General features: G+C 34.1%; 2 protein-coding genes across 2 annotated transcripts in view; one reads left to right on the top strand and one right to left on the bottom strand.

Moving 5' to 3' along the window:
- Positions 1–8993, bottom strand: part of LOC144974418 (WASH complex subunit 1-like) — a 9585-nt gene extending 592 nt beyond the window's left edge. The window contains exons 1-6 of the mRNA XM_078917275.1: positions 8886–8993; positions 7435–7587; positions 6532–6771; positions 3912–4090; positions 881–1092; positions 1–293 (exon numbers count right to left, since the gene is read on the bottom strand). The exon at positions 1–293 is cut by the window's left edge and continues 592 nt beyond it. Coding sequence (XP_078773401.1) covers positions 1–293; positions 881–1092; positions 3912–4090; positions 6532–6771; positions 7435–7539 — 1029 coding nt within the window. The 5' untranslated portion in view covers positions 7540–7587; positions 8886–8993. The remainder of the gene's footprint in view (positions 294–880; positions 1093–3911; positions 4091–6531; positions 6772–7434; positions 7588–8885) is intronic.
- A 239-nt stretch (positions 8994–9232) lies between these two features.
- Positions 9233–25650, top strand: LOC144974419 (methionine aminopeptidase 2-like). Its single transcript, XM_078917276.1, has 11 exons — positions 9233–9592; positions 13240–13350; positions 13988–14044; positions 14863–14977; positions 15524–15629; positions 16084–16139; positions 17543–17724; positions 18199–18390; positions 19897–20000; positions 23768–23883; positions 24570–25650. Exons 1-11 carry the CDS (start codon positions 9457–9459, stop codon positions 24820–24822), a joined length of 1428 nt encoding a protein of 475 aa, XP_078773402.1. The 5' UTR covers positions 9233–9456; the 3' UTR covers positions 24823–25650.
- Positions 25651–27365: the final 1715 nt, after the last annotated feature.

Below are 27365 nucleotides of genomic sequence, written 5' to 3'. Positions count from 1 at the left end.
AGGCGGTGCAGGTGCATCAGGGGGTGGTGGTGGTGGTGGTGGTGGTGGTGGAGGGGGTGCTGCATCTGCACTTGGAGGAGGAGGAGGTGGTGGTGGTGGTGGAGCTGCTGCAGCAGTGGAATTTGAGGAAGAACCTCCGATGGATGGTAGGTTGTCGGGGGCTGATTGAGGTGGAGGTAGAACACTGCCCTGCTCTGGGGTGACCTCAGGTAAGTCTGGCATGAGAGATCCCATGACAGATGGCGCTATGGATGGACCTTGGTCAGCACTGAAGGATTCGTCATCAGCAACACCTGTTTGAATAGAAATTAGAGGTTAATATATATACACAATATAGAATATTTCAAAGCATAAAATAAATAACGTTACAATTCACATGTTTATGATGTTTTAGCTTCTAGGGCATTGCTAGATGACAATATAATAGAGTAAAGCCTAACAAGCTTCATTTCTTGTCAACAAAATGAAGAGCTCAAATTTTATCAAATCTTTTTGTTATTACACAGATCTTATGGCTCTACAGGACGACAGATTGACAATGAAAAAATTTCCTCCACGATCAAGTCTAGTCCATTCATGTCTGAAAGTTGGATCGTTACCCATAATCTACAATACCAGAAGAGACAGGATAGTCCAGTTTTATATCTGATCAAGCAAAAAGTACTTTGTAATAATAAGCATCTTGTTCAGAGGTAAGCGAGTAGTAGTTACGTTTTATTTTATGCTACAGAGAGTAGGACAAATCCCATGTCTATGGCCGATAGCTCTAAAAGAATTACTAAATCTCAAGATATCCAGTATAATTTTTTTCTTTCAACCGTCCCTAATATCAAAACATATCTTTGACTAATTGCTTAGACATTCTAGCAGATGGAGATACCTGGGAGATTGGGAATTTGATCTGGTACAACAATTTCTGGAACTGCACCCAGTTCTGGTTGATACAAAATGTTTTCGGGTGGGAGATGGAACATCTCTTCATTGTGCAGAATTGTGGATGGCGCTTCTGCCATCCCGGTTTCCTCTTCTTCTAGCGCAGCTCTAGTTTTTGTCACTACTCCCAGTGGATCAATTATGACATACTTTTTGTAGCTGAAAATAAAAAAAAAAATAAACAAAAACGAATAAAACAACTTGATATCTCACTAATTATTAGACTTGATACATGTAAAACCAGTAAAGAAAAGTGTACAGATCTGGAACGGAAGTGTGTGTGAAGATTTGCGTGGTTGTTTTGAATGCACTGACTGGAATGTTTTTATCGAATCATGTGATAGTGTGGATGAGCTGAATGACTGTGTGAGTGAGTATTTAAAATTCTGTGAACAGCTAGTGTCTTGTAAAAAAGAAATAAAATATTATCCTAACAATAAGCCTTGGATAACAAAAGATCTAAAACTTTTATTGAACCAAAAGAAAACTCTCTATACTAGTGGAAACAAAAAAGATCTGAAAACAAAACAAAAAGAGATAAAGAGGGTAATATCTAGTTGTAGAGACAAGTACAAAAATAAAATTGAAAAATGCTTTTCTTCTGGGGATATACGGGACACGTGGCGGGGGCTTAAAACTGCTGTTAACTATAATCCAAAGCCCACGATTATATCAGAAGATATCGAAATTGAAACTTTAAATAAATTTTATTCACGTTTCGACACAGCAAACAAATTTGATATTGAAAATGAAAAACATAAATTAGACAGGGCTTTGGAAGATGAAATGGCTGTTGAGGTCAGTGAAGAGGAAACGAGATTCGTATTTTCGAAACTAAACGAGAGGAAGGCTGCTGGGCCGGATGGATTGAAAGGAAAACTATTAAAAGAATGTGCCCACCAGCTTTCCCCCATTTATACACATATTTTTAACTGGTCCCTCCAATGCGTTTCAATCCCTGAAATTTGGAAAACTTCGAAAATTATTCCTGTTCCAAAAAAAGAAAAACTTGAAACTATGAACGATCTCAGACCTGTTGCACTGACTTCAATAGTCATGAAATCTTTAGAAAAACTTGTTCTTATTAAAATTAGGAATCAGTTTATGCCATTGAGTGATAGTCATCAATTTGCTTACAAACCAGGACGTGGCGTAGAGGATGCCATTTTGCTGTTTACAAACAACATCTACAGGCATCTAGATCACGCTAGGAGCTATTGCAGATTGCTTTTTGCAGATTTTTCTTCAGCGTTCAATACAATGCAACCCCAGTTGGTTGTTCAAAAATTGACTAGTCTGAATTTAAACAAGTATATAATTGCTTGGGTGCTCGAATTTCTTACGGAGAGAGCACAATATGTTCAATTAGGGCAAAACAAATCTTCCTGTATAACTACAAATACTGGCGCTCCTCAAGGTTGTGTATTGTCCCCTGTATTATTCACAATATACACGAATGACTGTAGAAGTCAAAACCTGAGTGTACCTTTAATAAAGTTTGCAGATGACACCGCTCTTCAAGGCCTCATAACAAATGGCAACGAAGTGGCTTATAGGCAAGAAATTGATAGATTTGTGTCTTGGTGTGATGCCCACCACCTAGAGCTTAACATAAGCAAGACAAAGGAGCTAGTGATTGACTTTAGGAGAGTGAAGGAACCGATAGAACCGTTAAAATTAAAGGACCAATTCGTCCAGCGAGTTCCTCACTACAAATACCTTGGTGTAACGATTGATGACAGGCTCAAGTGGGATGAACACTTGAAAATAATTAGGCATAAGATGTGCAGACGTACATATTTTTTATCAAAACTCTCTCAGTTTAGAATAGATAAAACCCTCTGCACATTATTTTATAGAGCAGTAATCGAAAGTGTTTTGTCATTTTGTATAACAGCTTGGGGAGGCAATTGCTTAGCAGTGGAAAGGAACAAAATAAATTCAAATATTAAAAAATCCATTAAACGCTATATAAATGATGTTGACGATGTAGATCTTTTATACGAGAAATTTTGTATAAATAAAATAACTAAAATATTAAATGACCAGTATCATCCACTAAGACCATCAATTATTATGTCAGAAAGAAGTGGTCGCCCTTTCTCTATTTCAACGAAAACAGAGAGACACCGAAAATCTTTTCTGCCGTCCAGTATTAGGCTTTATAACAACAAGCAATAATCATTTTATATAATTATTTCTCATTTTTACTTTTTAAAAATATAAATATTAATTTATTAATTTATTTGTTTTGCAATCTTTTCAATTTTCAATTTATAGTGACAGTTTTAACTATTTTACAGTGTTGAAATTATTCATATTATAAAGCGCAGCTCTGGTTATAGAGCTGCTCCTTTTTTATATATATACATCCTATTTCCATTGTATTTTTATCTTATGTGTAAATTATAACACGTCTGTACAAAAAATTTCCTTTTTGGGATGCAATAAAGTATTATTATTATTATTATTATATTATTATTATTTCTACTCTCTAATCAAATATGATTCATGTTTTTTTTTTTGTCATTCAAATGACCAAGATTATTTCTACATGGTATAGCATTAATAAGATAAAGTTTAAACCATCATTTATAAGTCTCAGAAAGAGGGAAAGTAGAACCCAGTCTAGCAGTCACCAATGAGAACATTAGATTCGCATAACAACAATTTTGATTAAATCCATGATGAGTCAGATTTTAAAAGAATTTCCTTCCCCTCCCCCTTTATCACCTGTCCAGCTAGCAGTGATTGGGAAGACGTGTCTTATTTTAAACTTTGAGGAAAGTACTCTGTGCCGAACTAAACTTCAATTTTTACAATTTTTGTACAGAAAAAAAATAATTCAAAATTGGCTCCATGGGGTAAAGTGGACCTAGATGACTGTGTAGTAGGCATCAATTCCAACTTTCCCGAATCAGAAAATGTTAACAAAATTGTTTGAAATCCACAGAATAAAGAAGGAGCAATGAACTTACGGATTTTCAGTAGTGTTGAATAGTAAAAGAGAACTGATAGAGGGGATATCTGAAGGAAGTCCGCCAAGTCCTTCATCTCGCTGGGCATTCTTTTTGGCCTTTGTATTTAAATGGACATTGTAAAATTGCAATTTCTCCCTTAAGACTCTCTCATCTACAACTGGATGTTTCTCTTGTACCTGATAACAACAAATTAGAAAACGGGTAGTCATTATTCTAGATAGTATAATAATAATAATAATAATAATAATAATAATAATAATAATAATAATAATAATAATAATAATAATAATAATAATATAATAATAATAATAATAATAATAATAAATAAATAACAATAATAATTATTACTACAGTAGAACATGCAAGTAACGTACTCGGAAATAGCGAGTAAAATCTAAATCCCCGTTTTTTTCTCTTATTTGAGTCAATAAGATTAGCATGCAAGTAGCGAGTATGAAAAAGAGGTCAACTCGGAAATAACGAGCATTTCCTGCCCCAGCCTAGGACTTCGAACGAAGTAAAGCAAAACAACAGACAAGGGCGATTTAAATATTTTTAGCCTAGCTTCTTTTCTTTTCTTATTTTTCATTACGAGTAATATTACATAGTTGCCTAGTCGAGAGTACATAGTAGGCGAAACAAATTTGGGTGGGGGTTGGGTGTGTGTGTTTGTGCGCGAGGTAAGCACTGGCAGCCAAAATGTCAACATGCCTCACTTCGCAGCATCGGTCAGCGAGTCGCATTCGTTAACAAACGACACGATCAGCGAGAGAGGGGAGCGTGGAACCATTATTTCAATGGGTCAGTGATTGAGTGATGCGCTTGCTTACCTCATCAAACATGCCTAGTGCATACAAACACTCGCACACACACATACACGAAATCTTGATGGAAATGGAAGGGGTGGATCAACTTCCAACCTGTGGCCATCATTACGTAGTTAACGAAGGCCGTTCAACCCCGCCCTCACCCCACTTTATCCACACACAGTCATTTGCACGCACGCGCGGCACACACGCACAAACAAACAAACAAACACACACACACACACACACACACACACACTGACTTTCCATATTTTTGTACGGCCGAGTGACCTTTCCTGGCAACTCGGGAATAGCGAGAACTCGGAAATAGCGAGTAATCAGGAGTGGACCCGTCGAACTCGCATTTCCGAGTTCTACTGTATTATCAGTATCATCATCATCATCATCATCATAATTATTATTATTACTATTATTATCATTATTATTATTATTATTATTATTATTATTATTATTATTATTATTATTATTATTATTTCTATTGTTATTATTACATTATTATTATTACAACTATTACATTATTATTATTATTATTATTATTATTTATTATTATTATTATTATTATTATTATTAAACATTATTAATATTCTTACAATTATTACATTATTATTATTCTTACAATTATTACATTATTATTATTATTATTATTATTATTATTATTATTATTATTATTATTATTATTATTATTATTATTACATTATTATTATTATTATTATTATTATTATTATTATTATTATTATTATTATTATCATTACTATTATTATAATATCCAATTCAATTACAGTTTACTTTCCGGACGATAACAGGCTAACACACAAAGAGATAAGAGGACACTACAACCGTCTCCCATATCCACTCTTTTTCCCAATTAAGTTTAACATTTAGTGTCTTTTGTGATTATAGACATTTCCCAAAAATATTTCTGCTAGGAATAGGAATACCTCTTCAGTATTAGTTTAACAGAACTTTATCAACCCTACAATAAACATGGTAAGGAAACTTCTGCTTTGATTCTATGAGAAAAACACAAGTTTAATGATGATAATGATCACAGCCACCCATTATCATGTTCTGTTCAGTTCTTATTGAATTGCAAGACTAGACTGTCTTTGTTTACATCAGAGAAGCTCATTATGGCAACAATTCTATTTTACATTTTTTTCTAAAAATCAACCCCGTTCCTTAATCCTTAATCCTGTTTTCAAGGGAATATGCTGAAAATCTGTTTCGATCGCTTTGCAATGGCAACAGGTGTCACCGCATTTGAAACCTCATGCTCTACAGCCTTGAGTCAAATACTAACGTTTTGTTTTCTTGAATAGGAACAATTTCGTGCTAGATTACTGTCTTTTAATTGTGCAGCTATGTGGTCTAGTGATATGACTCTCGCCTTCGGATTGGAATGCCCAGGGTTCGAGACCCGCTCTGAGTGGCACATAGTTGAGTCCCTGGAAAAGGCTATTTACTCCCATTCTGTAACCATTCTCAGGTGTAAAATGAATACCTGGTCGTTAACAACGTTGTCTCTGTTAGAAAAATTGTAATATTGCCTAACAGGCATCATGTTTTGTCCTTGTTACTTGTTAAGGGTTGCTGTTGGCTGGGGACCTCTTGTCAAGAACTTTGAGCATATCCGTGGATATTACGCTATATAAATGCTCTTTTTTTTTTTAGTGTGCTTTGTTCTGGTCAATGTTCTGCTGATTTCAAATATAGATGGGTCTCACTAAATCTCGATGAAGGAGGGGATATATGTAACCATACATATAAATATACAATTACACAATACTTACTTTGAAATGAGAGTGCTTGGGATTCTGTAAACCATCGGTTTCAGCAAAAACTTGCTTGAAAGACTCCAGTTTATTTTCTGATGGGTACTTGGCACAAGCAAACACCTTGGTGGCTTTATTACTTCCCTTCAGTTTGTCGACCCTGGCTGCTGCCAAGTTCACTCTGTCATTTATCTTTTGTAGATGTGTTTTGTTTTCTGCCACACGCTTTGATATTCTAGTAAAAACATCTTCAGCAACCTGAGGAAAAGGGGGGAACGTTTTTCATTTGCAGGGATACTAATGAAACAGCCTGATGAGGCTCTAGTTAGATATTAAGTCACTGCTGCCGCATAACATTTAACATTGGGCCTGAATATCCTTCAGATTAAATATTTTCTTCCGATTATTTACCCGGTTATATAACAGACTAAACGGTTTTCACCATGAGCAGCTGCAACAATGTGACTGGGATTTCGATTATGCCCAAAACCACACTGCTTTCTTGGCATGGTGAGAATGATAAGATGTCAGATCGTAGACCATTCAAACTAGGTTGCTATAAGGTGAACATTGTCGCGAGTTCTTGGCAAGAATCCTTAAAAATAAAAGATAAATATCCATAATCAGTGTTTATAGTCAAATGCATAAAGTGGGGTATTTCACAGCTAATAACTAAAAAAGAATAAATAATTCCTCGATTAACACAATGTCTGCTTTGAAGAATACTGTATACCTTATTCAAAATATACAAATTATTCAGACATCAAATCATTATTTTATAACTCAATCCTACTGACCTATGAAAAAAGAAACCCAAACAAAACTGTTTTGGTAGTTTTTCCAACAGGCAAAAAAAAAAAAAATGTTATCGATTCTAATAATAATGGAATCTATTATATAATTGTAACATTTGATACTCACTTTATCTAAATACTCCAAAGCATCAGCAATGTGATGGATGGTCTCTTCTCGTCGCAGATCCCCAGGTATTGTTGGAATGTTGAAGCTATGTGTGCCCATGGTCATAGTACTTGCGGTATCTATTTGAACTTAGAACAGATTCGCCTCTCTTGTCTGATAGGAGAAATAAAATAAAGTCAAAATGGGCTATAGTTCCATATCATTGTCCAAATACATTTCATTTGAAATGAGATGACTGTTTATTTATTTAGTCACATTGATGACCCACAACATTGACTGAATTTAATTAAAATGATTTCTTTGTGGTAGCAGATGGCTCAGATTATTGTGCATGGAACAAGATATTTAAAAAAAATTGAATGCTGATTTCTGACGTATTAAAATATGCTTAAAAGAGTATGGCCTTTTTAAACATTAAAAAAAATATCTTCGGGTCAATAAGGCCCATGATGCCAGAGTTTATCCTTGTTTCTATGTCATTAAATTACAATAGCTTGTTACCCTTTTGATAGAACAATAGTCCTTCGCAGAGAACTTTCCATCAGACCTAAAAGAGCCAGCTACTCAATCTATGCTGGGAGGAGAGGGGGGTCAGAAAATAATAATCTCGACTTCGCCTGGGAAGAATCCAGGTCTTTTTGCGTGTGAAGTCAACTGAGCACTATTGGGACCCTCACATTCTAAGAAAAGAAGCAATTTATAGCATTGCCGCAATCTTGGTGTCACTTATATCATGACTGAGAGACTATATATGATCTTTAACACACAACAAATAAATGCCTAACGAAAGATCCACAGTGAAAATATTAATTGAAAGAGATGCTACTCCAAGGAGCTTATGTAATTTCTCACAAATTATCAGATAAATTTTATTTACTAGAATAGAGTATGTGTGAGTGCTATTTAGATTGTCATTAGTGGGAACTGTGAAGCGCATAGGGTAGAGTTCGAGCATGACCTTGCCATTATGTGCAATACTAGACTATATTATTATTATTATTATTATTATTATTATTATTATTATTATTATTATTATTATTATTATTATTATTATTATTATCAACATCACCTTTCCAGATAATAATAATCATTTCTTTTTAATATTCAAATTCAATATTCGCCAATAAGATTATGGTTATTGGAAGACGACATCTGAAGTCTGAAGCCAATGACACAAAAAGACCTTAGCCGATATTGCAATGCGTTGAATAACAATTAAAGGCGGTTTGAAAATTGTGTTGTAGGTGCAAAAAATATATTATCGAGTGCAAGATAAGACAGGCGATCGAGCTCTACAAAGGCAAAAAGGGGGCGTTGACCATTATCCAGATTTTACAAGATCTGAAGGAGTATATATGATTGGACCCTCCCTCGTCCCCCTTTAACGATCTTATATGTTCATCGGCCCAAACTGAATGAACACAAACAACAACAAAAAATAAGGGCTTTACCTTATTATTTGATACAAACTTGAGACGGTTGAGAGTTGTCACGGGACCATAATTTCATGTTGTTCTAGTCATTCGCCCTGTGTTTATATTTCTCGGAAGTGAAAAGTCATTAGTAACCAGATCATTAATGCAGAAATTACCATAAACACAAATGTCAAGAATCAATTATAAACATTGAACTGTTTATTTCTATCTTTTAAAAAATCACCATAAAACGAAAAGAAAAAAAAGAAAAGTGTAATGGAAAAAGGATTTATTCATAACCAACCCTGTAAACAACAGTTGTGAAATTCAATCTCATTTCCAATCAAGTCTACTAGTAGCTAAAAACAAACAAATTACAATCTGGTTACAAAAAGGAGCTTGTCGGATAAAACGAAAGAAAGAAAATTTTAAAATATTTTAATTTTAAATAAACTCTAACGCGAGAAATTAAATTAGAAAATACTGTAAAACATTTTAAAACGGTTTATATATAAAGATTAATTTCAGAAGGGCGATTTGCCGTTCTAGTCCTCTCACAGTTACTGTTTTTGTACTTCCTACTTTTTAACAAATTGAGTTTACCAACATGGCTGCGGTCAAAAAAGAATCAGAAGAAATGGATGAAAAGCATGATGATCAGGAAATTGACGACACAGTAGATAATGTTAATGAAGAAGGCGGGGATAAAAAGAAAAAAAGGAGAAGAAAAAAGAAGAAAGCAAGTGGGTAAAATGTTTTTAACCGTTTTTTAAAAATGTAATCGAAATATTACTTTTCACTCAGCCGCCAGCAGAGTCTCAGTCTCAGGACCACTGTTGACTGTTGACAGTTGACCAGTGCCAGTGTAAGTGGCAGTGGTGATTGGTGAAGAAACTTTCCACACTTTTTCGCACTTTGAGTTTCAGCTTTAGGGAGGAATTCCAAATGCATCCTCCACTAACATCACAGACAGTTGTCTAAAACTAAAACTGCACTCCAGTCCCCTACTAAGACTAAGACTAAGATCCCAATCAAATGGTGGAGGCGCAATATTTGGAATTTGGAAAGCGCTGTGATTGATTATCCCCAGACACGTATTTGAAACTCCGGTCTTTTAAACAAATATCCACATTCCAGAATATGGAATGTTTCCAAATGCACATCTATAAAAACATAAAATTAACCAACATTAGAATTAGATCAGTTGTTACTACACATACACAATATGCGTCGACTTCGAATGGTTTAGTCGTTTGCCATGGAAGTTTTACCAGAATCGACGTGGGTTCGAATCCTGGTTACGCCACTTTTTTTATTTATTTTTTTTTTTAAAATTTCGTCTGGGGATAATGACAGCCTTATGAAAATAAAGATGATGAGTACTGCACTGGTGGTGGTATGTTCAATTTGTATCCATATATTTGTAATTTAGGCGGATAAAAACAAATGCAGCAATTATGATGTGCACTTACATTCTTTTTCTTCCAGTTTTCAACAAATTACATCCACACAAAAAAAAAAGTTAAAAATAACAAAAATCAAAACTTGTAAGATATTGGGAGGCCTTCCGAAAGCCCCTACATCCCCAGTATTCTTGTTCTAGTAGGTGGTTTGGGAGGGGGAAAACTTTTTTTATAATGTTCTAGTAGGGGTTTGGGAGGGGAGAGACTTTTAAAAAAAAAAAGTTCCCCCCTCCCAAACCCCCTACTAGAGCATTATAAAAAAACAAGAATACTGCGGATGTAGGAGCTTTCGGAAGGCCTCCCAAGATATTTGCATTTGATTAGATATTTATATATACGAAGTGCTTATTCGCAGTAGTACTGCTAATTGTGGTTTCACTGTATAATCACTATTTGCAGTTGTGTCGTCTCTGAAAAGGACCTTGACAATTGTCAAATCGTCAATTGCCAAGGACTGTGTGAGTTCATCAACTACACATGTGTACTTTTAACTACCGCAGAGTAATGTTAGTGTCACGGAATGATGTTGTTGATATTTTACTTATACTCTCATTTTCTCTTCATTTTCATTGTCTCTCTCCGTCATTTTCTCTCATTCTCTCTCTGTGCCATTTTTCCCCCTTTATTGTGTTTCTCGTCATTAACCTCCACATCATTATCAAAACTACAGCACCCGCCACCACCATTACATCATCATCATAATCTTTATCATCAACACTACCACTACTACATCATCAACACTACCACTACAATCACTACTACCATCACTACACAACATTGTCATCGTCAATGAAACACAAAAAAATAATAATAAGTTTTTTTTTAAATATAAAAAATAAAATAATGTAGTTTATTTATATTTTGCGCCCAATCCTGTATAAGTTCTCGGCTTGTAGGCTACTACTGCAAATACAGAACGAACTCGAACAAAGCATTTGCAGTACTACTGCAAATAACTGAAATGAATTATATCTTCTACTTGCAATACTACTGCAAATAATGAAAATGAACGCTATCTACTATTCATAGTACTAAAAGATAAAAGTACTGACTTACCTACTTTATCATTCTCTCCTTCTTCGGAGTACTACTGCGAATAGAGGAAATCACTATTCGCAGTACGCTAAGCTTACTTTTTGAGTTACAATCTTGTTTCTCAGTCAGACGTCTTCCTAGTATGATAAAACTATTAAAGGCAAGGGTTAATGTGCAATGCATTAAACGATAGCTAGTCTGGAAATGATCACACTCACACCATCTCTCTTATCTTAGATAATTACATGTTAATGTGTTTGAATAAGTGTAATGTTTACCATTTGCCATATTATTATATTACTTCATTGGCCTGCTCTGTATAAAATATTGACATAATAGACTTTTCTCTTATTATCACAAAAAGCTGTGTAATAAAAATGAATGTCTGCTTTTAAAATTATAACATATTTTTTATTTAATATTGGAATACAATACAGTGGAATCTCTTGAAAAGTCAGAATTCTTACTCTTTAACTTTATTTCACTCAACCCTAACACCGACTATATCCGTAGTTTACCTGGGTTACTTTTAGCCCATGCCTATTTATTACATTTTTGTCTGAGACAAATTATAGGCGTAGTATCAAAGCTAATGTTTTTAGTCTTTGCAAGTTAATGGTAGTTGAATAAAACTATCTATGTACATGCTCATTTTAATAACAAATTTTTTTCTAATTTTGAAAAGTAGCAAAAATCTCTAGGATTGAGTGAGTTAAGTCAACTTCTGCAAAGGCAGCACCTTTGTCCCAAATTTTCTGTTCTTTAAGTGTTCCATGGATAATGGATAAGGTCAACCTTGCTTAAAGCCAACCAATCTTTCTGGTCCAGTCGGGTGGCGTTGGCCTTACCAGGATTCCTCTGTAATTTATTGAAGATATGAGCCAAGGTGACCAGGCATGAATTTCAAACTGTCAGAGCTATCTTTAAATCTTGATTGCTTATATAAAGTGATACTATAACAGATTTTGACTTTCAGTTTAGACCTTTGTCCATTGGATAGCAATTTAATTTTCTGTTGAAAAAGAAGTATCATCCCATTAGACCTGTTTCGTCAAATTCAAATATGTTTAAAAAGGAAAGAAAGAATTCATGAATCGTAGTCGAATGACCGTAAAGTAATTAGGAATGTTCCACAGCGCTACGCATAGCTCATTGGCCGTTTATATTAACTATGGATATATTGCCACGGCTAAGTGACGCTTTTCAGAATTGCCACGTCTAAACAAACTGGTTGACTCTAGTTTCTTCACTGATTGCGTACCTTATTATAAAGAACAATGGTAAGTAGCCTAATTAATTCCCGTGCAAATTAGTTTTCTGCCATTGTTTTGCTCAAGCGACCTTGCTGTTTACTATTCATTTCGATTCTTTGGACTGGATTTTTCCGCTACGAATTACGAAGAGTTTCAGTCAATTTTCATATAGCTTGTTTACAGTTCTATCCCAATTTGCACGGGTGGTTGGATGGGAGCATCACCCTTGAATCATATACCTATGATGTCCGCATGGGTGTACGATCCGATAGTGATGTCGTTTCTTCTTCTCTTTACTAGCCTATCCTGCTTCTTTGGTTTGTGATTGTATTTTTGACAGGGGATATTTTTTTTTCTGTAAATCTTCTGCCTGTTTGTTCTTGGTTATTTATAATTTAGCTTATGATATCTTTAGGTTATGATTTTGATTGACATTTGTACTATTTTTGTTAGATTGCTTGTTTTTTTGTTTCAGCGGTCTCTCATATAACCTCAATTGTGTTGGAAGAGACCTAAAGCAACAAACAAAAATATCCCAATTTGCATTAGTAAACTATCGCCTATAGCAAATGGAAGGGCATGGGGTATATCATTAAGTGATATTGAGCTTATGCTTTTTTTTTTTTTTACCTTATCAAGATCCAGATGGAGCTGATGCCAATGATGAAGATGAAGATTTTAAAGTATTGAATGGTTTGTCTTCAGTGAAGGTGGAAGGTCCAGATGAAGAGGGAGAGGATGATAAAGAAGGTAAGTCATTACCATTATTTTTTAATTTGATAATGATTATAATAAACATTGTTTTTGTTGAGCACTGTAACATATCACGAGGAAGTGCTCAGAGCGCTTTACAGGAACATCAAAACTTTGATTCAGAAAAGAACAAAGTCTTAGGATGCTTTTTTATGTTATATTTGATATTTCCAATAGATTTTGTAATAAGGTGGAAAACAGACTAGATCGTTTAGTGGATATTGAGCTTCATAAAAGCTCAAATGTCACCAAATCTCAATTAGATTTTGATCTGTTGTGTTGCCCATGTAGAAAGTGCTGTTCCGGTCACTGCTGTGTTTTTCACCATATTGGGGTGATCTAAAATGACAATTTTAATTTATTTGTTGTCATCCAAATTTTGACATGTACGCACTTTTTGGTGGTAACTTAACTTACATTTGGGTTAGATCATTTTGTTCTCATGCCATATATATTTGTATGTCGTCTGCATATAGATGGTAATCAATGTTATATTTTATAAAGATTCATTACCATACTCTGTTTTGTTTAAATAAGACATTTTTTATAGTTCTATTTTCTCTTATTTTTCCCTTGCTTATGTTAGTTGTTTTCTTATTTTTCTTTTTTCAATATAATTCTTTACTGTTTTCAGGTGCAGAAGCAAATGGGGAGGCCAAGAAAAAGAAAAACAGAAATAGAAAGAAGAAAGGTGGGTATTGTTGTATTTTTGTTTCGTGACATAAATAGTGAAATATAATTTTTAGATAAACATACACAAGCAATAGGAATATATTACATAACCATGATGTTTTATGTTTTAACTTGATTTTAGTTTGACCAATGGATGATTCACATTCCTCATTTTTGACAGGCTAGTAGAGAACCCGCAATATTTGCAGAGAAACAAAGGCTATCACGAATAGACAATCATCTATATAATTATTATACTGCTGTATTATCATCACTGAACAATGGTGGGAATAAAGTTTGCTACATCCAGCTCAATATCTGTGGACTATCACACAACATACTTTTATAACCTAAGTCACAAACAAGCATATTTAGGATATCCTACTAGGTGTCACAAACTAAAATTTTGTTATACAAATAGCAAAAATTAAATAATAACAGTAACAGCCACATGTGACTTACCAAACCATGGAAAATAACACTTAATTGATCAAAATCGGAAGAAAAAAAAAGGTAGTTTGGGATACCTAGTCATACTTAGGAATTTGCTTGAACTCTCTCCTTACCAGCCATTTTCAGGATTTTCCCTAAAACTTCACTCCCAACTAACACAAAAATGTATTTTTTTTATCAATAGCAGTAAGTTCTTGCGAAAAATAATTTCTTTAGCAAAATGTGCGCTACAAACTGTTCGTTTTCTGTAAATTTTATAATGTACAAATGAAATTTGAATAAGAAAAATATTGGTTGTATCGTAACGAATGTGACGATTTTCCTATAGTTGGTAAGGAGAGGGTTAAATATTGTTTGATACTTACCGTGGCTTTATATTTTAAGGTGCTGGCGCTCCAGGTAAACAGACAAATCCTCCAACAGTTCCGATTGCTGAACTATTTCCTTCAGGACAGTTTCCCGTTGGAGAAGTCTGTGAATATCCAGTCAGTCAGGATGGGTATGTGATATATCCATAATTTTTGTGTTTCTTTTTTTAAATGTTGCATTGATGCTTATGTACTATTGGTCAGAAAACCAGTGCTGACCCTTATAAATCTGGTTTTACTGCCATCTCTCTCATCTTTTAGTTTCTCTTATTTTTTTCATTTTAAAATTATATTTGGGAGAGGAGTTGTCCCTCATTGATATGTCTTTGGCTTCCGTGCCTCGTTTTATGTAAACTCAGAAAAAATAGATTTTCTTTGGCCACTAAACTACCTACATGATACATGTCTCATTAAATATGCTCTCTCTCTCTCTCTCTCTCTCTCTCTCTCTCTCTCTCTCTCTCTCTCTCTCTCTCTCTCTCTCTCTCTCTCTCTCTCTCTCTCTCTCTCTCTCTCTCTCTTTCTTTCTCTCTCTCTCTCTACTTCTCTTCCTTTTGTTCTCATCAACACCATATTTCAAACAATTTTGATTTATTTTTCAAGAAATATTCAAAATTAATGATGATCGACTGATTGCAAAGTAAAATACTTTTATTCAACTTTATCAACTATTACAGCCGGACTGCTATGAATCGTATGACTAATGAAGAAAAGAGAATGTTAGATCAGTCACAAACTTCTTTGTATGAGGAAAGAAGACAAGCTGCTGAGGCTCATAGACAGGTAAAAATAATAGTAGTGTAGCGTTATTTTACTGATAGAATTACATTTTCTTTTTGGACAAATGTAATCCAGTTCTACAAGCAATTACCAAATCATAAAGTGCTCCCAATCTCCTTTCACTTTTTTTTTTTGGTATTTTTTGTTCCCAAATTTTGCAACAAAGTTATTCAGTATGCTAAAATGTTGCATCCGTCCCTTCTTTTCTTCTTCCCCCCCCCCCCCCTTTTACATACCACAAATCTTGAGTATCACCAACTTAAGGACTTATATAAAGATATCAAATTTATTTGTTATAGATATGTTGTACGTATATGCTCTTGTCCTAGGTATGGTGGTATAATAATATATTACTGTGTACTAAACTTTAATCATGTGGTTAATTTACCATTTAACTTTATATTTCCCTTCTCATCAAATGATGAGTCTAATAATGGTATTTTTCATTTTTTTTCAGACTCGCCAATATATAAAATCTATCATCAAGCCTGGAATGGCAATGATTGATATCTGGTGAGTCAGACTGTGATTAGGTGATAATTCAATTCTCAATTATTAAACATAATCTTTTTACAATACATCAGATTAATTGATCATAAATGCATCTTATATATTTTGTGAGAAACAAAAAAAGTATATGGCAACTACAATCGAAACAACACATGAGATCACAATTCTCCCCCAAAATAATGGACGTCCTTAACCCTTTGAATTTCTCAATCGCCAACATAGATATCTGAAATGAACCTGTGATGCAATTAGGTTATCGTTTATATAGTTTCATTTTCGGTGTGATTCAAAAATGGAATCTCTTTCTAGTAAGTTTTTTAAAAAGTACTATCATTTTTAGTAAAGGGGGCATATCATAATCCTAACTATGCATGAGCTCATGAATTCTTTTGACAAGAAAATACAAATTGATCTTAAGATCTTAGACTTTAGTAAGGCATTTGACACTGTCCAGCACAAAAAGCTCCTTTATGAATAAGAAAGTTATGTTATAAGAGGTAATATCCACAAGTGGCTTACATCATTTTGATGCAAAGAACTCTGCCAGTTATTGTCGAAAGTTCATCATCATTAAGTTGACTAGGGAGTACCATAAGAGACAGTTCTAGGTCTGATACTCGCCCTTTGGAGACAACATAACATCCGCTAAGATCAATCTTAGACTATTCCAGTTCTATTTGAGATCCACACCAACAATCAGACATAAAAGTAATCGAAGCTGTCCAGCGCTTCGCTGTAAAATTTGTCTTCAATGACTACAGCCCTCATAGCAAGGTGGCAGATACAATCTCACAACTTGAATGAACTTTCTTCCAAGACAGACGGAAAGAACAAATATTAACTCTTAGGTTCAAAATTACAAAAATAACGGCCATCACACCAGAACAATTAGACATACAATGAAATTCATGCATTCAAAGAAAACCCACTCAAAAACACTAAAACACCAATCTACAGATTCAAACATCTCCAAATATTCACGTGCACCCCATACTATCAAAGACTGGAAAGGTCTTCCCGAATCGTGTGTGAACACAACAGATTTAGAAACCTTCAAGCGAAGATTATCATAATTCTTTGGTTCAAACACCACCAATGACTGTCACATTCAATAACTAACTCTACCCTCGAATACAATTACTCAGAATTGAGTCGACTTGGAGTAACATTCAGATTCAGATTCAGATCATGATCCACTAAAGTATACGCCTTAAAATATGTTCTTTATTGGTGAATTTATGTAATGGTTTGTGCTCCAATTTTTCTTTTCTTATCTTTTTTTTTGTATGTTCCTTTGTATTTTTTTTTTTTTTAACTAGTCTGTATAAAGACCTAGTTGTCAATCTACATACTAATATTTAAAAAGTGTATTTCTGAAAATTAACTTGATTTATAATTTTTCTTAGTGAGGAGTTGGAAAACACAGCAAGGAAGTTGATACAGGAAAATGGTCTTGAGGCTGGTCTGGCTTTCCCAACAGGTTGTTCCCTGAACAACTGTGCAGCTCACTACACACCCAATGCTGGTGACAAAACTGTCCTCCAATACGATGATGTTTGTAAGATTGACTTTGGAACGCATATTAATGGTATGTGTCATCAGTCACTTTTCGGGGATCTTAAACTTTTAAAGAAATAAATTCCTATGGGAATTGGAAATTTATTTATTTACATATTTATTTATTCATTGCAAGTAAAAAATGTCTGTAATAAAGTAATTTTAAAAAATTTAAATACAATGCTTCTGATATATTGTTTTTTTTTTTTGTTTTGTTTGTTTTTCTATATTGATGCCAAATGGTTTCTGTACAAACTCAGACATGTCTTATTTGGCTTTATGGCCCTGAAAGGACAGATGCTCATTTTGTTGTAGGAGTTTAAATTGTGCTCTCTCTTTTATCTATTTTAGCATTGTAAACGTTTTTAAAAATACGAACAAAATATGGGTTTCACTACATGCAAAATTAGTATAACTCTCAAGGGTTTTTATTGCTTCATGACAAATAATTTACTATCATTAATTATTGCTCATGCTCGATTCCTGTTTTGTCTTAAATATCTAGGTCATCTTGTGGACTGTGCCTTCACATTAACCTTTAACCCCAAATACGACCAGTTGTTGATGGCTGTAAAGGATGCGACCAACACTGGTATCAGGGAGGCTGGCATTGATGTTAGGTTGTGTGATGTGGGTGCAAGTATTCAAGAGGTGATGGAATCCTATGAGGTAGAACTTGATGGCAAGACATACCAAGGTGAGAATGTGTCTTTAAGTCAAAACTTACCTATAAAATAGCAGTAACATACCATTTTAAAGCAGTGAAATTTTGATTTAAAATGTTTAATATTTAAAACAAAGTCAGGTGGCCGAAATATTTTATTTTATTTTAACATATTATGATCATTGATTTTATTTTCACAATCAGAATTTATTAATAAGTGCTTATCAATTATTTCAAACTGCATAAATTAGAATGCCATTATTGTTGTATTAGCTTTAGAAGGAAATAAACGTTTTGAAATAATAATAATACAGTAAAAACTGATTAAATCGAAATTCAAAGGACCTGGGATTCTGTTTTGGTTTAAATATATTTAGGTTTAGGCATATCTCAAAAAGTTATGATTTTCTAGGGGTATTATTATTTCATTGCTGTCATTCATCCTACTGTCACACACAATGCATGGCATCAAATCCTTCAACTGTTTTGTTGAAGTAGTGTAGTGTGTTTGTATATACATATGTGTGTGTGTACATTTATGTGCACACAAACAAGCATAGTGGTAGTTGATGCCACAGACAGCAATAGTTTTATAACTCCAACGCCATCTTTACAACATTACTGCTCTCAATCAGCACATTGTGCTCTCACCATGAGGTATTAATGGACTGGTGAGCTCGGGGTGGGAAAGGAAAATGAGGGGAAGTAGAAATGCGACAGACGAATAAGGTGTTGTGGATTAGTGTGAGTAAGGGGGAATGGGGATAGTTGGTGTGGGAAATGGAAAGGGTTTCAGCTGATGTATGTGAGGGGTGTTGAATGGATGCAAGTGAGCACATTGGGTAACAGTTGTAATGAGAATTTTGTACGGTTGTCTGCAATATTTTCCTTAGGTTATTCAGTTATTCGGCAATTTCTTTTCGGTTTAAAGATGGTTTCAGCATAGTGACTTTCGATTTATCGATACTTGATTAAAAGGAGTAAAGTGGAAAAAAATGACATTTTGATTTCTTTTGGTTTAGACATTTTTCGTTTAACCGGTTTTTACTGTAGTAATGTGTCCAGTTACTGATAAATTGCAACAGTCTTAGGGCTTTTCGATTCATTATTTTTTGTACAGGTTGGAATAATCTATTAAAAAAACAAAACAAAAAAACTTTTGTAGATTTTAACTTATTTTAATTATGATGGTGATAGCTTTTTTAAATTCAGCATCAGGGCTGTTAATGGACTGATAAAAGAGATTGTGCAATATCAATAGGTGTGAGCTTTGTTTTTTAGGAATCATAAAAATGAGTGAAGATCCAGAGGCATCCATATCAATGCAGAAGACTGATTTATCTGAAAATAGTTATGTTTTACCTTCTTTCTATGAAATGTTTTGGATTGAGATCTCTTTTAGAATTGTGAAAATTTTGTCTGTAGCTCAAACAATATTTATAATACAGACAGAAGTAATGGTTTTAGAATTGTGACTAATTGTTTCAGGCTGATTTGTTCTTCATTTACTCATATTTTTTCTCTTGCAATCTCTTATAGTGAAGCCGATTCGTAATCTGAATGGACATTCAGTTGGTCAGTACCGTATCCATGCTGGTAAAACGGTCCCTATTGTAAAAGGTGGTGAAGCAACGAGAATGGAGGTGTGTAAGATATAATTTGATTTTAACAAATATCTTATATTAAAGGATTATTGTTGTCAGTCTATAAGATGCATAAAATGTGTCTGTCAGATTCTTTTGTCTGATTCAAACATTTCTTTTGAAAAAAATTAACTGATGTTTAAAGATTGACTCCAATAAAATCCATCATCTCCTTTGAAAGCAGATTTCCCTATTAATATTAAATTTCTTGGATATTTGCATTTACCCTTCAATAGGAAAGCTTTTTTTTGAAAAAACGAATTCATTAGTAAAGTAATATGATGGCTTGTAGACATGATGATTATCTTCCAAGAAATTAGGTTTTTTAACAAAATGAAATAGAGGTTAGCAATCACTGTAGTTTTTCTATTCATACAATATACAATACAGAAAGGGGGAGAGGAGAAGTGGACAATATGGAGGGGGAAAGTTGTAGATTCCAATCGAAGACAGGGCAGGCCAGCAGACAGAAAGAGAGAGGAGGAGGAAAGAAAATAACCAACGATTGTAGTTCTAATGTACAGAATGTTTTTAACCCCCATCAGACGGACAGTTTTAAGTGCTTGTACAAAAAATTAGACCGTCATCGTACGGATATTTTAAAGTGCTTTTATACAAATTCAGATTCTTTTATCAACAAGAGAGATGAACTTTTATTAACGATTGATGCTGAGAGTGTTGATGTTATAAGTATAACTGAAGTGTTACCTAAAAATCAGCAAAGAGGTAAAATCGAGCCGGTAGAACTTCAGATTCCAGGCTTTGATTGTTTTCACAATATTCAGGATAAAAGTTGTCATCGTGGTGTAGCCATATGGGTTCGTTCAAAGCTAAATGCTCAACCAGTCAAGTTGTCAGACAACTTGTCATCATCCAAAGAATCCGTTTGGTGTGAAATAACACTTAGAGACAATGATAGGATGTTAGTTGGTTCGGTTTATCGTTCACCGAATAGCTTTTTGAAAACAATGATAAGATTAATGAACTTTTAGTTAAAATGACAGAAGGCAAATCACATATTCTAGTTACGGGAGATTTTAACTTTCCTGAAGTAGACTGGGCAAACGAGTTATCCCCAAGGACTCAGATCACTCTGCTTCTAAATTCATGGAAGCTGTCAGGGATTCATTCTTAACACAGCACGTTAAGCAACCAACTCACTACCGTTCAGAGCAAACCCCAAATATTTTGGACCTGGTTTTTACAAATGAACATTCAATGATTGACTCAATAAGACATGAGGCTCCACTAGGCAAGAGTCACCACCAGGTTTTATATTTTGACTTTAGATGTTACACAAAGAAATGTTACTCGAACGAACCCCGCTACTGTTTCGATAAAGGCGACTACAAACAGCTTTCTGAATTAGTCTCAGCTGCAGACCTAACACAAAAAATAATAAACCTGTCTGTACTCGATGCATGGACTATTATCAAATCTGAAGTTATGTCTGCAGTGGACATTAGCGTACCAAAAGTTAAAAGTAGTTCAGACAGAACTTCACCTCGGTGGATCAATCCTACAGTCTTGGCAAAACTCAAGAAAAAGAAGCAAGCTTACAAAAAGTACTTAGAAACTAGAGAGGGTGCAGACTATATTAATTACACGAGGGCCAGAAATCAAGCCAAAAGCTCATGCAGAATTGCTGTAAAGGACTATGAGAGATCTATTTCTCGTATGGCTAAAGTGAACCCGAAAAAGTTTTTTGCATATGCTAGAACAAAAACGAAGACTAAAGACGGTATTGCGGATTTGTATGATGATCATAAGACAGCCTCATCTAACATTGACAAAGCCAATATTCTTAACTAGTACTTTAGCAGTGTATTCACCAACGAGGATCTTACTAATATACCTACATGTGAAAGAAAAAGTGTAAACAACATACTATCAGATATAGAATTCGACAAAGACACTGTAAAGAAGAAACTAGACAAACTCAATATGAACAAGTCCCCAGGACCTGACATGTTCCACCCCGCGTATTATGTCAGTTGTCAGAAGAACTCTCCGAACCATTAGCGTTACTGTTCCAAAAATCACTTGACTCAGGAACTCTTCCACCCGATTGGAAAGAAGCACAAGTTACACTGTTATTCAAGAAAGGAGACAAGAGTAATCCGGGCAATTATCGACCAGTTAGCCTCACCTCAGTGGTTTGCAAAATAATGGAGAGCATTATTAGAGACTATGTCATAACTCACCTAAAGAACAACAAGTTACTGTCTGAATGCCAACATGGCTTTGTTTCTGGCAGGTCATGTTCAACTAACCTCCTAAAGACTTTAAATGATTGGACAGAGTTTCTCGACCAAGGATCTTCGGTTGACACAATCTACTTAGATTTTGCTAAAGCTTTTGATTCTGTTCCCCATCAAAGACTCTTAAACAAACTGGAAGCTCATGGTGTTCAAGGAAATACTCTAAGCTGGATTAAGCATTTTCTAGTAGGCAGGAAACAGAGGGTTAGCGTGCAAGGCACAGTGTCAAATTGGACAGAAGTTCTTAGTGGAGTGCCACAAGGCAGCGTCTTAGGTCCAACTCTTTTCGTAATCTTCATTAATGATTTACCAAGTATTTTGTCTAGCTCATGTTCAATGTATGCCGATGATACTAAAGTATACAGAAAGGTAAACAATCTAGAAAATAGAGACAGTCTTCAGTTAGATATTGACAATCTAGTCAACTGGGCAGACGATTGGCAACTGAAGTTCAACGCTGGAAAATGCACAGTGCTACATCTTGGAACGAAAAACAAAATCTTTCACTACGATATGAGACAGCATCACTGTAGCGACAGAACAGCTCTGAATAAGTCAAAACTTGAGAAAGATTTGGGAGTACATGTTGATACTAAATTAAAATTCTCAAAGCATATAGAAACACAAGTTAATAAGGCAAACAGAATCCTTGGACTCATCAGAAGATCTTTTACCTATTTAGATGCAGCAACTATGAAAATACTATTTACTGCATTAGTCAGACCCCATCTCGAGTTCAGCAACTCAGTATGGTCACCACAATTTGAGAAAGATAAGAAACTTATTGAAGGCGTGCTTCGCAGAGCAACAAAAGTAATTCCTGGGTTGAAAGATAAGCAATATGAGGATAGACTGAAACGTATTGAAATTCCAAGCATGACATACAGACGAGTACGAGGTGATATGATTGAAACATACAAGTTTACACACAGTTTGTATCAAGTCGAGAGTAAACTTTTCGTGTTTGCAAACAATGGAACCAGAGGTCATAATTACAAGCTGCATAAACCTAGGTGTAACACATCGCTTAGGCAACACTACTTTAGTCAACGTATGATCGATCGCTGGAACAGTCTCCCTGAAATGGTGACCAATGCTCCAAGTGTCAACGCCTTCAAAAATAGCTTAGATAGCCACTTAGTAGATTACATGTTTAGCATAGTTGAACCGCCTATTAAGATCCCATCAAAGGGTTAGACGTATATACAGGTCAAAAGATCTGTTAGGGTTAAGGCCTTCAATTTATCAAAAAGTTTATATATTATAGATACAGGTCAAAAGATCTGTTAGGGCTTTTTATTGACTTTTATCTCGAGGAACTGAATGCCAAGATCAGCCAAGGCACAAAACGCCTAATACGCTGGAAAACTATACTATACTGTACTATTTCATTCTTTCTTTTTTTTTTTTTTATAATTATTTTGTTGTTGTTTGTTTACAATTCTACCATCAGTGTAATTTTTGACATTGTGTACTTAATTCTTATTTCATTTTGAATTGTTCAAGGAAGGAGAAGTCTATGCAATTGAAACATTTGGAAGTACTGGTAAAGGTTACGTTCATGATGATATGGAGACATCCCACTACATGAAAAACTTTGATGCTGGACACGTGCCATTGAGGTAAAAAAAAAAAAAAGAAAGAGTTTTAATCAAGTAATGAATGCTCATAATTTTTTTTCCTATCATTATTGCCATCTTGTCACATATAATATTTGGGTAACATAGCATTTTTTTTCTTATTCTCTGGATTTTACAATAATATGCTTTATGATATTCAATAATTTTCCAACATGATTTTATATGCTTGAGCTAATGGAGAGGTTGTTTTGTTTTATTTTAGGTATCATCACTGAGAAAATTCATTCCCTAGTACTAGTACTTCATTTAGAATTTTTGTTGTTGCTTTAATTTGCGTAGACAGAAACTGTATTAAAAAATTTTTCTTATTTTAAAAAAAATCAAATTATAATTTATACTTAAAGATGCTGATATCATATAAAGTGAAGCCCTTTATAGTCGAGTGTGATATTTATTTGTCTTATTTTTATCCACGGGCTTTATAAAAATGGTGTTACATTTTATTGTGACTTAAATACACCATAGCAAGGCACATAGTCGCATGAATAGACAGATAAAAATATATAAGAATGTATTTGGGTGCATTTTGTTGTTTTGACTGTAATTATTTGCCTTTAACTTTTTTAAAATCAATTTAAGTAAAAATTGATAGGTTGTTCATCAATATAAGGCACTTCAATTGTTTCACAGTGTTCAACATGCAATGGTTATTTTTCTTTTCTTTCTAGACTGACTAAATCCAAACAGTTGCTCAAAGTCATCAACCAGAACTTTGGAACTCTGGCTTTTTGTCGTCGTTGGCTAGATCGATTAGGTCAAACCAAATACCTGCTGTCCCTCAAGAACCTTTGTGATAGTGGCATCATTGACCCTTATCCTCCACTGTGCGATCAGAAGGGTTGTTACACAGCACAGTACGAACACACTATTATCCTTAGGCCAACCTGCAAAGAGGTCATAACACGTGGAGATGATTACTGAAAAATCATGTGTATATAAAAAAAATTAGTCAGCAGCCCTTTTTATAGTTGATTTATATCAGGGGCTCGTTGTTTTTCATTGATGTTGAATATATCAAAGTGCTATCATGCCTCTGGAACGTTTTTCCTGTTTTATGAACATTTGTTTTAATAAATTTGATGCTTTGTTTCTAGATTAAACAGACGCTTGTCCCAAATTTTGCTTGCTTCTTTTCATAGATGTCCACAACTACTCTTTAAATTCTTCTTGAAATAGTTAAATTTGATGAAGATTTTTAGCAATATTTTTTCATAATTTGTGATTGTGTAGTTAAATTTAAGTAAGTTTTCAACGTTTATCAGTCATGATCATGCTGTGACAGTTTGTCATCGTTACGTACGCAGCTTAACTCTCTCGAGTTCACCCTCATTGAAAATCGAACAAATTTTTTCAATTTTCCATGCATATGAACTCGAGAGAGTTAACTTATATTTTGGACAAAATAAATGTTACTCTTTAAAATATTTTTGAATAGGTAAATAAAAAATTTGAAAAAGAAAAATACATTTGGTCAAGGTAATTACTTGTTCAAATTATCTGATCTGATGTGCATAACTACGATTATAAACCTACTTTTGGCACATGCCATAGAATCAACTGAATTGGTTTTACACTTTGATATTTTCAGCATCATTTTCTGGGTAATCATTTCAATAATTTACATATTTTCTTTGTATGTACTTGAGAAAAGTATTTGAAAACAGTGTCAAAGAAATATTGTAACTTGTTTTACCCTTTTATTTGAAATGTTTGAATGATAAAAGATTAAACTGCTGCGGTGTAAATCTTTCCTGAGTTTTTTTGTGTGTTTTTTCCTTTCTTCCTTAAAAATTTTTTTTTTCATTTCTTTCCTAAAAAAATGTTTTTTTAAATCATGATTTTAAAAATCTTTTTAAAGGTGTTGAATGGGACTATGAATGTTTTTTTTAAAGAAAGATTTTAATAAGCAGATTTCATTAAAAGGGTTTTTGGAAAAATCAATAGTTTAGTTCAGACAAGTTCATAAGGATTTTAAAAAGTCTTCATCCCTTTGAATTGGTGAAAAGTTTGTAAATTATTTTCCGTTTACATCATTATACATATGAAAAGAGATCTGCATACATAATAATAATAATCATTCTGCTTTCTTGTGTAATCAATATCATAGGCAGGTTCTCATATACTAAGCTCAGCAGAACACTTCACCTATATCTTTCACTCCTGCTGAAAAGGAAATTATTTCAAATTCACATTGTTGAAGTTCCTCTTAGTGGGGTCCTGTGCTTGTGTCTGGATGATACTTTTATGTATAGTGGGCATGGGAGGTACTTGCTTCTATACTCCTCTATCTGTATTCCAATTGCTTTCTGTCTTTGTCTTGGAATGAGATTACTTAGTTTTGACCTGACCCTGGTTGGAGAACTTGGCTGGGAGGGAAACAGTCGAATGTATAGTTATAGTTTTAGGAGATGATATTTTTTTCATTGGAAATCATCTCTCTGTTATGTACCGTTATTTTAAAAGTTTTTAACATATGCTTTGTAAACATTTAAGTTTACTCCTCTGAGTAGAGGCCTGTGCTGGTGTCTGGGTGAGACTTTTAGGTGATCTCAAACTAAGTACACTGATAGTGTGCTCTTGGAATCCATCTCCTATTTGAATCATTCCCCCTTTGTCTTACCTTTTCCTCGAATCCTTTTAATTGTACATCTAGAATGTTTTTACTATCCCATTTTCTGTCTTTTTACTGGCGCTGATATGACCTAAATGTGTTGCAAGTGCCGTAAAACCCTTTTTAAAAAAAACCCCCAAAAAACAAGACTTTTATGTGTGATCTCAAACTAAGTACTCTAATAGTATGCTCTTAGAATCTATATTTGTTCCCTATTTGAACTAATTTATTACGTCTTACTTTCCCATGTGTAATTTTTAATTATAAATCTAGAATGTTTGGACTCTCCCATCTTCTTCCTTTTACTGACGCAGATTTAACTTAAATATGTTGTAAAACACTCAAAATCAAACAAATGTTAAAGTTTTTGATTCAAAGCTGAATTTCTACTTAAGTTGTTAATACTATCATAAATTAGATAATAATGAAGGGGGGGGGGGGGGGGGGGGAATAGATCAATCCATTGATGACGGCATCAAAGGAGTCTTCATTTTGCAGCAGCAATTTATTAAATCAGACGCATTTTTAGTAGATGCCTTTTGAAAGAAATCCTTAGCCTATATCTGGATGGTATTTATGAAAGGTCTTTAAAGGGCTATTGCAGTGGGTGGAACATCCCATAGGCAGGGGAGTTTTAGTCACTTTTGAGTTGATTCGTAAATCGACAGCCTTGTTATCTCTTCTATATCTTTGACTCATTACATCTTCCATTTCCTTAGAACAATAAAAATCATCATCATTACCTTTTCACCCCGGGTCAGGGTATAGGCCACAAACAGTTTCCTTCTTTATCCTGAGCTAACTTTTTTTTATCTTGTTCCATGTCTTATCACTCCTCTGTATATCAACTTTT

Source organism: Berghia stephanieae, chromosome 6 (assembly GCF_034508935.2).
Source record: "Berghia stephanieae isolate SIO BIC M18660-M18661 chromosome 6, UCSD_Bste_1.3, whole genome shotgun sequence".
In the NCBI taxonomy this organism is placed as follows: Eukaryota; Metazoa; Mollusca; class Gastropoda; order Nudibranchia; family Aeolidiidae; genus Berghia; species Berghia stephanieae.
This window is presented reverse-complemented; position numbering and strand designations above follow the sequence as displayed.

Bases quoted from the DNA above. Each gene is read 5' to 3' on its own strand.
- LOC144974419 (XM_078917276.1), top strand. From the start codon at position 9,457: ATGGCTGCGGTCAAAAAAGAATCAGAAGAAATGGATGAAAAGCATGAT. The intron at 15,630-16,083 runs GTAAAAATAATA...ATTTTTTTTCAG, and splicing joins CTGCTGAGGCTCATAGACAG to ACTCGCCAATATATAAAATC. The intron at 20,001-23,767 runs GTGTGTAAGATA...GAATTGTTCAAG, and splicing joins GTGAAGCAACGAGAATGGAG to GAAGGAGAAGTCTATGCAAT.